Here is a 13,496-nt window from a genome sequence, read left to right on the forward strand (position 1 = left end):
TTCTTTTAAGGTATCTTTACTTTTACTCAAGTATGACAATTGGGTACTTTTTCCACCACTGCTACTACCCCACCTCTGGGTAGATACACTCGATGCCTGCCTGCCTGCAATATATAGCAAGCCATGGCCACGTGACTCACTGTCTGTAGGAGTGAACCGTCAACGAGGTGGTGTACCTAATAAACTGACCACTGAGTGTACAGTACCAGTCAAAAGTTTGGACACACCTACTCATTCCATGTTTTTTTTTTTTTTTTTATTATTTTCTACATTGTATAATAAAAAGTGACGACATCAAAACTAAATAATTACAAATCATGTAGTAACCAAAAAAAGTGTTGAAACAAACCAAAATATATTTTAGATTTTAGATTCTTCAAAGTAGCCACCCTTTGCCTTGATGACAGCTTTGCACACTCTTGGCATTCTCTCAACCAGCTTCACATGGAATGCTTTTCCGACAGTCTTTAAGGAGTTCCCACATATGCTGAGCACTTGTTGGCTGCTTTTCCTTCACTCTGCGGTCCAACTCATCCCAAACCATCTCAATTCGGTTAAGGTCGGGTGATTGTGGAGGCCAGGTCATCTGATGCGGCACTCAATCACTCTCCTTCTTGGTCAAATAGCCCTTATACAGCCTGGAGGAGTGTTGGGTCATTGTCATGTTGAAAAACAAATGATAGTCCCACTAAGCCCAAACCAGATGGGATGGCATATTGCTGGTAGCCATGCTGGTTAAGTGTACCTTGAATTCTAAATAAATCACTGACAGTGTCACCAGCAAAGCACCACCAGACCATTACACCTCCTCCATGCTTCACAGTGGGAACTACACATGCGGAGATCATCCATTCACCTACACTGCGTCTCACAAAGACACGGCGGTTGGAACCAAAAATATCAAATTTGGACTCCAGACCTAAGGACAGATTTCCACCGGTCCAATGTCCAATGCTCATGTTTCTTGACCCAAGCAAGTCTCTTCTTATTATTGGTGTCCTTTAGTAGTGGTTTCTTTGCACAATTCGACCATGAAGGCCTGATTCACACAGTCTCCTCTGAACAGTCTGTGAGGCATTTATTTGGGCTGAAATTTCTGAGGCTGGTAAATCTATTGAACTCATCCTCTGCAGCAGAGGTAACTCTGGGTCTTCCTTTCCTGTGGTGGTCCTCATGAGAGCCAGTTTCATCATAGCGCTTGATGGTTTTTGCAACTGCACTTGAAGAAACATTGAAAGTTCTTGAAATTTTCCAAATTTACTGACCTTCAACACTTTTTTGGTTTCTACATGATTCCATATGTGTTATTTCATAGTTTTGATGTCGTCACTATTATTCTACAATGTAGAAAATAGTCAAATTAAAGAAAAACCCTTGAATGAGAGATGTCCAAAATTTTGACTGGTACTGTATATTTAACACTATGTAAAGCTGTAGTCATTCACCTTGCCAATGAGCTCCCCCAGCTCCAGCTGCTCGTAGGGGATGTCCCACTCCTGCAGGTACACGCTGGTCTGGCTGGCCTTACGGGAGATGGGTCCCCTCCATCGGCCCCCGGCCATCCTGCCCCGGTAGCTGGGCAGGTCCTCTAACTCGTCCCCATCACACTCTCCATTTGTGTGGCCCTTCTCTCTGCTCTCCCTGCTACCATTTCCCTCATCCTCCTCTCCTAGGTATTCCTCCTCTTCTGCCTCCTCTTCCTGAATACACAGAGACAAAGCATGCACAAATTGTGTCATGTCAATCCAAACAAAACATACATTTAGGCCGGTATTCCATGTAATTGCAGATTTCAGATTTCTGGATCAGTTTCAGAAGTCTATTCGATTTCTTTGCTGGTTTATCTGCACACAACAGCACAGGTAGAGAGATCGGAAAAAAAACTGAAACCCAAACAGAGAAACAATCTTTTATTAAGTTCTCTATATGGTCAAATGATCACGTCAGTATCATTGCACCACATAATTAACTAGACTAGAGAACTGTCACTTGATCAGGTTATGCTGCTGGGTGGTTTCCCAATCTCAAAAAATGGAACTGTTTTCTCTTTCACTTTTTCAGAAAGTACCGAACAATGCAACCGATTTGCTGTGTTCTTCAAGGCTAAAATCAACACCATTCGAAAGAACATTGTATTCTCCAACCTCAACCCCACTCTGGCTCCTAACCCACCACCCATATCTGCCCCCCCCTCTAAGTGATTTAGCTCTGGTCTCACCTTCTGCTGTGGTAGAAATCCTCTAATAAAATGAAGACTACCAGTGGCCCCCACGACCCTATTGTAACATCACTGTTCAAAACATACTCAGCTGCTCTCAAATTGTTGCAATTCTCTCCATACTGGGCAGGTGCCATCACTGTTCAACATCACTGTCATCACCCCCTTGCTCAAGAAACCATCCCTTGACCAAGACCTTCTCTTAAACTACAGGCCTATTTCCAACCTCACATTTTTATCTAAAGCCATGGAGAACATACTGGCAACTCAGCTTCAGTCACACCTCAGTGCTAACCATCTTTATGAAGCTCTCCAGTCTGGCTTTAGGCCCATGCACAGTACTGAGATAGTGCATTGTGCACAGTGCATTCAGAAAGTATTCAGACCCCTTGACTTGTCCACATTTTGTTACATTACAGCCTTATTCTAAAATGTATTAAATTAATTTGTTTTCCTCATCAATCTACACACAATACCCCATAATGACAAAGGGAGAAAAAAAAATTGACATTTTTGCAAATGTATTAATGATAAAAAACAGATACAGTGGGGAGAACAAGTATTTGATACACTGCCGATTTTGCAGGTTTTCCTACTTACAAAGCATGTAGAGGTCTGTAATTTTTATCATAGGTACACTTCAACTGTGAGAGACGGAATCTAAAACAAAAATCCAGAAAATCACATTGTATGATTTTTAAGTAATTAATTTGCATTTTATTGCATGACATAAGTATTTGATCACCTACCAACCAGTAAGAATTCCGGCTCTCACAGACCTGTTAGTTTTTCTTTAAGAAGCCCTCCTGTTCTCCACTCATTACCTGTATTAACTGCACCTGTTTGAACTCGTTACCTGTATAAAAGACACCTGTCCACACACTCAATCAAACAGACTCCAACCTCTCCACAATGGCCAAGACCAGAGAGCTGTGTAAGGACATCAGGGATAAATTGTAGACCTGTACAAGGCTGGGATGGGCTACAGGACAATAGGCAAGCAGCTTGGTGAGAAGGCAACAACTGTTGGCACAATTATTAGAAAATGGAAGAAGTTCAAGATGACGGTCAATCACCCTCGGTCTGGGGCTCCATGCAAGATCTCACCTCGTGGGGCATCAATGATCATGAGGAATGTGAGGGATCAGCCCAGAACTACACGGCAGGACCTGGTCAATGACCTGAAGAGAGCTGGGACCACAGTCTCAAAGAAAACCATTAGTAACACACTACGCCGTCATGGATTAAAATCCTGCAGCGCACGCAAGGTCCCCCTGCTCAAGCCAGCGCATGTCCAGGCTCGTCTGAAGTTTGCCAATGACCATCTGGATGATCCAGAGGAGGAATGGGAGAAGGTCATGTGGTCTGATGAGACAAAAATAGAGCTTTTTGCTCTAAACTCCACTCGCCGTGTTTGGAGGAATAGAAGGATGAGTACAACCCCAAGAACACCATCCCAACCGTGAAGCATGGAGGTGGAAACATCATTCTTTGGGGATGCTTTTCTGCAAAGGGGACAGGACGACTGCACCGTATTGAGGGGAGGATGGATGGGGCCATGTATCGCGAGATCTTGGCCAACAACCTCCTTCCCTCAGTAAGAGCATTGAAGATGGGTCGTGGCTGGGTCTTCCAGCATGACAACGACACGAAGCACACAGCCATGGCAACTAAGGAGTGGCTCCGTAAGAAGCATCTCAAGGTCCTGGAGTGGCCTAGCCAGTCTCCAGACCTGAACCCAATAGAAAATCTTTGGAGGGAGCTGAAAGTCCGTATTGCCCAGCGACAGCCCCGAAACCTGAAGGATCTGGAGAAGATCTGTAGGGAGGAGTGGGCCAAAATCCCTGCTGCAGTGTGTGCAAACCTAGTCAAGAACTACAGGAAACGTATGATCTCTGTAATTGCAAACAAAGGTTTCTGTACCAAATATTAAGTTCTGCTTTTCTGATGTATCAAATACTTATGTCATGCAATAAAATGCAAATTAATTACTTAAAAATCATACAATGTGATTTTCTGGATTTTTGTTTTAGATTCCGTCTCTCATAGTTGAAGTGTACCTATGATAAAAATTACAGACCTCTACATGCTTTGTAAGTAGGAAAACCTGCAAAATCGTCAGTGTATCAAATACTTGTTCTCCCCACTGTACATTTACATAAGTATTCAGATCCTTTACTCAGTACTTTGTTGAAGCACCTTTGGCAGTGATTACAGCCTCAAGTCTTCTTGGGTTTGACGCTACAAGCTTGGCACACATGTATTTGGGGAGTTTATCCCATTCTTCTCTGCAAATCCTCTCAAGCTCTGTCAGGTTGGAAGGCGAGCGTCGCTGCACAGCTATTTTCAGGTCTCTGCATAGATGTTCGATCGGGTTCAAGTCCGGGCTCTGTCTGGGCCACTTAAGGACATTCAAAGACTTGTCCCGCAGCCACTCCTTCGTTGTCTTGGCTGTGTGCTTAGGGTCGTTGTCCTTCTGGAAGGTTCTCCCATCTCCACAGAGGAACTTTGGAGCTCTGTCAGTGACCATCAAGTTCTTGGTCACCCCCTGACCAAGGCCCTTCTCCCCCAATTGCTCAGTTTGTCTGGGCGGTCAGCTCTAAGAAGAGTCTGGTGGTTCCAAACTTCTTCCATTTAAGAATGATGGTGGCCACTGTGTTCTTGGGGACCTTCAATGCTGCAAAAATATTTTGGTACCCTTTCCTAGATCTGTGCGTCGATACAATCCTGTCTTGGAGCTTCTCGGACAATTCTACGGCATGCACTGTCAACTGTTGGATCTTATATTGACAGATGGACTCCAATCAAGTTGTAGAAATATCTCAAGGATGATCAATGGAAACAGGATGCACCTGAGCAACATTTTGAGTCTCATAGCAAAAGGTCTGAATACTTATGTAAATAAGGTATTTCTGTTTTTTAGATTTAATACATTTGATGAAATTTCAAACAAACTGTTTACACTTTGTCATTATGGGGTATTGTGTGTAGATTGATGAGGATTTTAACAAATGTAATCCATTTTAGAATAAGGCTGTAATTTAACAAAATGTGGAAAAAGTCAAGAGGTCTGAATACTTTCTGAATGCACGTACATATTTGTTTTCTTTTTTAAACTATTTTTCTATTTAATTGAATGCACTTTGAGATTATTATTGTATAATGAAAAGAGCTTTACAAATGTAATTCATTAATATTATTATTATATTCCTGCCGCTAGGGATTTTGGGTACTCACCGATCCTCCTTCCTGTCCCTGAGATGGAGGTTCTGATTGGGCCAGTTGCTGTGTGTCTCTGTGGGGACAAGCATCATAAACAGGGGTTCCTAACTTTAACCTAACCCTGTCTAGTAGAAACTATGATAACTATGGTGGACTTACAGTAGACAATGTGAGTGAAAAACCACAGCATTTTAAATGGTCTTTACTCGGACTCTACAGTGACTTTGTCATTAAAAGTTGTTGTCTCTTACCCAGTGCCATGGTGGCCTTCAGAGTCTAGTCCAACAGGATACGGTGAAGAGGAAACGTCTGTGTGTGGGACAATGAGGATGTTCAGCAAAGGAACACAAATATCTGATTCATAGTAAAACTATTATGTGACTAAGCCAATCTATCTTCACTGCACTTCAGAGCATATATTCTCTAAATTGTGATGGCTGCCTCTAACTCTGTCAAACCATGCACAGCGCCAAGCAGCACAGTCAGTCAGTTCACCTCTTTGTCTACCAGAGGGCAGGCATGCACTATAAAAGCCAAAGCTATCAGCATGTAATATGATGGCTCTGCTATAAGCTTGTCATAAACTACAGTGGCAGACTACAACATGCCATTGCAGCAGTGCCCAAGGTGACACCAACCACCCATGACCCCTCCCACAACATAGCATGAGTCATAGTAAGCCACTGCAGCAAAGCAACATGGGGAGAGAGGGAACATGATAAGGGGATGGTACTGTACTAGTTGGGCAGGACTACAGGACACACAGGGAGGGAGCGGTGTTAACGCATTGTTAACTCACCAGGGAAGATAAACTGTTGTCTAGGTTGTGAATAACAGCCAGCTAAAGGACAAGAGGAGAAACAACCACCAGAGGAAAATAGAGAGGAGAGAGCGATATGATTGGGTTAGATAAGCCACAAGCAGTTAAGGAGATGTTATAATAGGATATATTATATGATTAGTGGTAAAATAGCAAATGAAGTGTAATCAGGAATTGGAATATGATTAGAGATGTGCTATTACTGGCTTAGGGTAGATGTGGAGTTAAGCGTTGTGATTGAGATGAACACAGTGGGAATCTAGAGTCTTTGGGGTGGATGCCTGTGAGAGATACTGGAGAAGTGTTGCTTTGGAGTGAAATGTTAGTGGAACAGGGTAGGAATCTAGAGAGCGCTTGGGCCTGTAAAGACCGCTTGGGCCTGTAAAGAGCGCTTGGGCCTGTAAAGAGCGCTTGGGCCTGTAAAGAGCGCTTGGGCCTGTAAAGAGCGCTTGGGCCTGTAAGAGCCTGTCATTGTGAGGACCTGGGAAGTGGAATCGGCTGTCTCGGGGCCCCTGGGGTCTGGGCGAGGGATTGGGGGGCGGTGTGGCGGTGACGCTGGGGGGGTTGCTCTGCTGGAAGGGGGTGGGCGAGGAGGGTGTAGAGGAAGTGGTGGAGGAGGGGTTACTGCTGGAATCCATCTGTCTCAGCATGGGAGGGTAGTCCTGAAAGAGGGTTTTCAACAGAAAGGTTTCATAAATTAAGGTTCAGGACAAATTAGAGGTTCCATGTATGGTTATATTACTATTAATACACATACACACGTATGCTAAAACACTTTTTTCTACCTTTTTGGTTAGCACCTTAGGTAAAGTGCCAAACTGGATTGGTAACTCTGCCGTACAGTCAATTTGATTATTGATATCGGATGGTACAGATTCTGCCCGGCGGATTTGCGGGACTGAAAAATAAGAGAACAATGATTCAGTACTAAATTGACATTCTTGGGATGTATCGGGAAAAAGATAATTACATTGTGCATTTTTTGTCGTTTTGTATGCAGGAATGGACCAGGGCTTACGTGGGAGAAAAGATATCCTGCAGGGAAGGGCTTCTTTGGTACATTTGTTATGGCACTTTAACCTGGAAGCAGAGGAGACAGTAGTTCGCAGAGGAGCAGAGTGACTTGTGAACAAATGAAAGCGGAGATGTACAGTGCATTCGGAGAGTATTCCGACCCCTTGACTTTTTCCACATTTTGTTACGTTACAGTATTATTCTAAAATGGATTAAACCGTTGTTCCCCCCCCCCCCCAATCTACACACAATAACCCATAATGACACAGCAAAAACAGGTTTTTATAAAAACGGAAATATCACATTTACATAAGTATTCAGACCCTTTACTCAGTACTTTGTTGAAACACCTTTGGCAGCGATTACAGCTTTGAGTATTGTTGGGTACGACGCTACAAGCTTGGCACACCTGTGTTTGGGGAGTTTCTCCCATTCTTCTCTGCAGATCCTCTCAAGCTCTGTTAGGTTGGATGGGGAGAGTTGCTGCACAGCTATTTTCAGGTCTCTCCAGAGATGTTCGATCGGGTTCAAGTCCGGGATCTGTCTGGGCCACTTAAGGACATTCAAAGACTTGTCCCGCAGCCACTCCTTTGTTGTCTTGGCTGTGTGCTTAGGGTCGTTGTCCTGTTGGAAGGTGAACATTCGCTCCAGTCTGAGGTCCTGAGCGCTCTGGAGCAGGTTTCATCAAGGATCGCTCTGTACTTTGCTCCATTCATCTTTCCCTCAATCCTGACTTGGCTCCCAGTCCCTGCCGCTGAAAAACATCCCCACTACATGATGCTGCCACCACCATGCTCCACCGTAGGGATGGCGCCAGGTTTCCTCCAGACGTGACGCTTGGCATTCAGGCCAAAGACTTCAATCTTGTTTTCATCACACCAGAGAATCTTGTTTCTCATGGTCTGAGAGTCCTTTAGGTGCCTTTTGGCAAACTCCAAGTGGGCTGTCATGTGCCTTTTACTGAGGAGTGGCTTCCACCTGGACACACTACCATAAAGGCCTGATTGGTGGAGTGCTGCAGAGATGGTTGTCCTTCTGAAAGGTTCTTACATTTTAGAATGATGGAGGCCACTGTCTTCCTGGGGGCCTTCAATGCTGCAGAAATGTTTTGGCACCCTTCCCCAGATCTGTGCCTCGACACAATCCTGTCTCAGCGCTCTAAGGACAATTCCTTCGACCTCATGGCTTGGTTTTTGTTCTGGCATGCACTGTCAACTGTGGGACCTTATATAGACAGGTGTGTGCCTTTCAAAATCATGTCCAATCAATTGAATTCACCACAGGTGGACTCCAATCAAGTTGTAGAAACATTTCAAGGATGATCAATGGAAACAGGATGCACCTGAGCTAAATTTTGAGTCTCATAGCAAAGGGTCTGAATTGATTTAAAAAATTTGAAAACATTTCTAAAAACCTGTTTTCGCTTTGTCATTATGGGGTATTGTGTGTAGATTGATGAGGAAAACATTTAATGTAATCAATTTTAGAATAAGGCTGTAACATAACAAAATGTGGAAAAAGTCATCGGGTCTGAATACTTTCTGAATGCACTGTATAGAAGGCTTCTTCTTACTTGCAGTGTTTGCACTTAACACCAAACATCATGTTCTTATGACACACCTGGCATGTCTGTGAGAGCCAGGATTTGGTTGAAAACCTTAGGAGAGAGAGAAGCAAAATATTAATATATTTCACTTATATCACAACTTCTAATGTTGGAGTTGTACACTGAGTAGTGAACAAACTGTTCCAGAGAAGTTTATGTGGTGTAATTCTGCCAGATCCCAAATGGTTTTCATTGGAATCTGTTATCTCTTTTCCCCAAACTTTTACGCAAGATCAAAATGAATAAATACACACTTTCCAGTCAGATAAACACTGGTCTGACTGAGTGTCTGCATAACTCAAATTCTCAGATTCTTGAGGCGCCATTCTCACCAGACCAATGCAAGAAATGTTTGGGGTCTGTGCCAAGCTAGGAAGCTGAGCTAAAAACCAGGAATGTGTTTTTTTTCACAAATCCCATCACCATACAGTTGAAGTCGGAAGTTTACATACACTTAGGTTGGAGTCATTAAAACTTGTTTTTCAACCACTCCACAAATTTCTTGTTAGCAAACTATAGTTTTGGTAAGTCGGTTAGAACATCTACTGTGTGCATAACACAAGTAATTTTTCCAACAATTGTTTACAGACAGATTATTTCACTTATAATTCACTGTATCACAATTCCAGTGGGTCAGAAATTTACATACACTAAGTTGACTGTGCCTTTAAACAGCTTGGAAAATTCCAGAGAATTATGTCATGGCTTTAGAAGCTTCTGATAGGCTAATTGACATCATTTGAGTCAATTGGAGGTGTACCTGTGGATGTAGTTCAAGGCCTACCTTCAAACTCAGTGCCTCTTTACTTGATATCATGGGAAAATCAAAAGAAATGAGCCAAGACCTCAGAAAAATTATTGTAGACCTCCACAAGTCTGGTTCATCATTGGGAGCAATTTCTAAATTTCTGAAGGTACCACGTTCATCTGTACAAACAATAGCACGCAAGTATAAACACCATGGGACCACGCAGCCATCATACCACTCGGGAAGGAGACGTGTTCTGTCTCCTAGAGATGAACGTACTTTGGTGCGAAAAGTGCAAATCAATCCCAGAACAACAGCAAAGGACCTTGTGAAGATGCTGGAGGAAACAGGTACAAAAGTATCTATATCTACAGTAAAACAAGTCCTATATTGACATAACCTGAAAGGCCGCTCGGCAAGGAAGAAGCCACTGCTCCAAAACCGCCATAAAAAAAGCCAGACTACGGTTTGCAACTGCACATGGGGACAAAGATCGTACTTTTTGGAGAAATGTCCTCTGGTCTGATGAAACAAAAATATAACTTTTTGGCCATAATGACCATCGTTATGATTGGAGGAAAAAGGGGGAGGCTTGCAAGCCAAAGAACACCATCCCAACCTTGAAGCATGGGGGTGGCAGCATCATGTTGTGGGGGTGCTTTGCTGCAAGAGGGACTGGTGCACTTCACAAAATAGATGGCATCATGAGGAGGATAATTATGTGGATATATTGAAGCAACATCTCAAGACATCAGTCAGGAAGTTAAAGCTTGGTCGCAAATGGGTCTTCCAAATGGACAATGACCCCAAGAATACTTCCAAAGTTGTGGCCAACAATAGACAATAGATACGTAAGTATGGTGATGATGTGTCCTACCTGTGTGTTACAGAGAGGCCGATATCTCTCCTCATTATCTGTGGAGACCCCCGGTGCAATGCCAGGTTATCTGGAAGGAAATGAGAGAGGGAGTGTGAGAGGAGCTAGACAGAAAGGGGAACAGAGGACAGGAGATAACAAGAGGGAGGCGGGGGAAGAGAGAGAGAGAAAAAAAGAGTGGGAGAAAGAAAGACAGGAGAAAAGTAATGGAGTTCTAATCGAGTATGAGGCAAACAGAAAGGGAGGAAAAGAGAGAGAGGGAAACGCAGAAAGGCAGAGTTCCCAGGTTCCACTGGGGCAGCAGTACTCACGTTCGAGCAGCGTGGGGGTGCCTGGGAGGGTGTAGGGGGTGGTGGCCGGACCAGGGGTGTGGGCGGAGTCTTCACACCCGTTCCCACTGCTACTATTGATGTGCACGTTCAGGAGCAGCTTGTTCTTCTTCCCCCTCCTGCAGAGAGAGGGCTAGCTGTGTGGGTCACTCAGAGAACAGACACATCATTCACACAGAAACCAACTCATTCCATAGGTTTTGACTCAAACACCCACACTTGCGATGAAAATGGCCACTCATATTCAACAGAGAAAACACAAAATAGCTAGTTCAGTCAACAAAGGAAAAAAGCAAAATGGCTGCCTTAATTAATTTCAGAAGACAGAATAGAGAAACACCCACTTGTTGTTGGGCACTGGCTCTTCTATGCGATTGGCCAGCTGTGACTCGTGGCTCTTGCTGCGTGTGAGGGTGATGTTGAAGGGGAGATGCAGCAGCATTCGGGAGGGGGGTGGGGGCGCGGGTGGGGGGTGCTTGGTGCGTCTCTTGGAGGGAGGGAAATTGGAGAGGAGCAGCGGCGAGGAGGGGAAAGTGTCCGTCATGTCGCCTGTGTAGACTTGATGCCCCTTATCGTCCACACAGGGTACGACAGTCACAGAGACAGAACGGGCGTGGGTATGCGGACTGAGGATGGAGCCACGGGGTAGTGTGGCGGGGGTGGAGGGGCGACGGTCCGGAGGAGGTAATGTGTTACTGTCACGGTGGGGCGACTCTGATAGCAAGGTTCCTGTGTCTTCCCTGATGTCCCCACCTAAAACAGAGGTCAGAGGTTAGAGTTACAAATAGTACTAAACTACAGAGCACACAGCATCAATAAGCACTGTTATTAATGGCAGAAAAATACCATAACGGTGTGACTGACCTGTCTCAGTGGCATTCTTCAGGCAGGAGAGGGCAACGGTGAGTCGAGAACACTCCTCTGGGTTGGAGCCCAGCCGTCTCATGGTGTCCTGCACCTGACAACTGGACATCTGCAGCAAAGCATCCAGGGACAGCTTCACTGGTACAGCCTAGACAGAGAGAGAGAGAGAGATGAAGAGCGGATGAGAATGAGAAAGGATGGAAGGAGACCTGAAACAGATGGGTAGAAGACTTAGGCAGGGAGGTATGTGTGCCAGAGATGAAGTAAATAGAAAGGGGAGAGAGAGAGAGAGAGAGAGAGAGAGAGAGAGAGAGAGAGAGAGAGAGAGAGAGAGAGAGAGAGAGACGTGGGCAATGTGTGTGTGTGGTTGTCCCAGACAAGTTGCTATGACATTCTACACAGATGTGCTGTAACACACTATCAACCCAACCTTCAGACAGGACTGCGTCAACCCTGTGTCACTCCAAGGCAGGCAGGGAGTGGGGGACAATGTGTAAGATGTGACATTTGGTCACTCTAGAATGTTACTTGGTGGCTATTTCAAATCCAATGAAAAACACTATCCTTAAAGGGATAGTTACATTGAACAAAAATAAAAACACAACATGTAAAGTGTTTGTCCCATGTTTCATGAGCTGAAATAAAAGATCCCAGAAGTGTTCCATATGCACAAAAAGCTTATTTCTCCAAAATGTTGTGCACAAATTTGTTTACATCCCTGTTAGTGAGCATTTCTCCTTTGCCAAGATAATCCATCCACCTGACAGGTGTGGTATATCAAGAAGCTGAACAGCATGATGTTTGCACAGGTGCACAATGGGGAAAATAAAAGACCATTCTAAAATGTGCAGTTTTGTCACACAACACAATGCCACAGATGTCTCGAGTTTTGAGGGAGCATGCAATTGGCATGCTGACTGCAGGAATGTCCACCAGAGCTGTTGCCAGATAATTTAATGTTAATTTCTCTACCATAAGCCATCTCCAACATTGTTTTAGAAAATTTGGCAGTCATGTAAAATCCATAGATTAGGGCCTCAGGAATTTATTTCAATTGACTGATTTCCTCATATGAACTGTAACTCAGTAAAATATTTGAAATTGTCACATTTTGTGTTTATATTTTTGTTCACTTTAGTTCACTCAGAGGTTTCTGAGATGAGGTACCCCAGTGCTGGACTGGTGAATTCTGGAATCTACTGGCAAGCCATGAAAAGAAGGCTTATACCAACCCATATACCACCAACATCCCCCATTGTTTCCCTGGAATGAATTCTCACACCTCTGGTCTCCCCGGCGACAGTCCTCAGCCCAGTGGACCGTACTAACCAGAGTGGCGGGGGAGGGAGGTTTCTGGGATGGAGGCTTAATCGCCTGGCAACCATGTGCTTCCTGCATTGTCTCCATGGTAAATGGAGGAAACGGACAAAAGGAAGCATGAAGTGGTGTTTGGCTCAGTGAGGGAGGCAGGAGACTGAGGAGTTGGATATTATCTAGGTCTATTAGTTATATTCACGATCTGGAGATCCACTAGGTATATGTTTCTAAAGTCATATCAATGCTGCTTGGGAAAACTGGGGCTTGAGTCAACTTCAAAGGCCCTTGTCTAGTTTCCTACTGTGGCATGTTCATTTTACTGTAGTACCTCACAATACCATGGAAATAAAAAAGTTCTTTATTTCCCTGCGTCACTGAAATGATGAGACCTGGAAATCAGAATTCTACTTCATAAAGCCTATTCCCAATAACCTAGCTGACCATAACGTTACTATGTCCACAAAACAATGGACCTCAATAC

General features: G+C 44.2%; 1 protein-coding gene across 3 annotated transcripts in view; it reads right to left on the reverse strand.

The window, feature by feature from the left end:
- Window positions 1-13,496, reverse strand: part of LOC139548172 (kinase suppressor of Ras 1-like) — a 61,747-nt gene that overhangs the window by 5,217 nt on the left and 43,034 nt on the right. For all 3 annotated transcript variants that reach the window (XM_071357638.1, XM_071357639.1, XM_071357640.1), the window contains 12 exons: window positions 11,699-11,846; window positions 11,179-11,587; window positions 10,817-10,953; window positions 10,506-10,575; window positions 8,848-8,931; window positions 7,279-7,340; window positions 7,046-7,158; window positions 6,742-6,922; window positions 6,240-6,281; window positions 5,692-5,749; window positions 5,456-5,513; window positions 1,446-1,700 (listed from right to left, as the gene is read on the reverse strand). In XM_071357638.1, the coding sequence (XP_071213739.1) occupies window positions 1,446-1,700; window positions 5,456-5,513; window positions 5,692-5,749; window positions 6,240-6,281; window positions 6,742-6,922; window positions 7,046-7,158; window positions 7,279-7,340; window positions 8,848-8,931; window positions 10,506-10,575; window positions 10,817-10,953; window positions 11,179-11,587; window positions 11,699-11,846 (1,617 nt within the window). The remainder of the gene's footprint in view (window positions 1-1,445; window positions 1,701-5,455; window positions 5,514-5,691; window positions 5,750-6,239; window positions 6,282-6,741; window positions 6,923-7,045; window positions 7,159-7,278; window positions 7,341-8,847; window positions 8,932-10,505; window positions 10,576-10,816; window positions 10,954-11,178; window positions 11,588-11,698; window positions 11,847-13,496) is intronic.

Source organism: Salvelinus alpinus, chromosome 21 (genome assembly GCF_045679555.1).
Source record: "Salvelinus alpinus chromosome 21, SLU_Salpinus.1, whole genome shotgun sequence".
Taxonomy (NCBI): domain Eukaryota; kingdom Metazoa; phylum Chordata; class Actinopteri; order Salmoniformes; family Salmonidae; genus Salvelinus; species Salvelinus alpinus.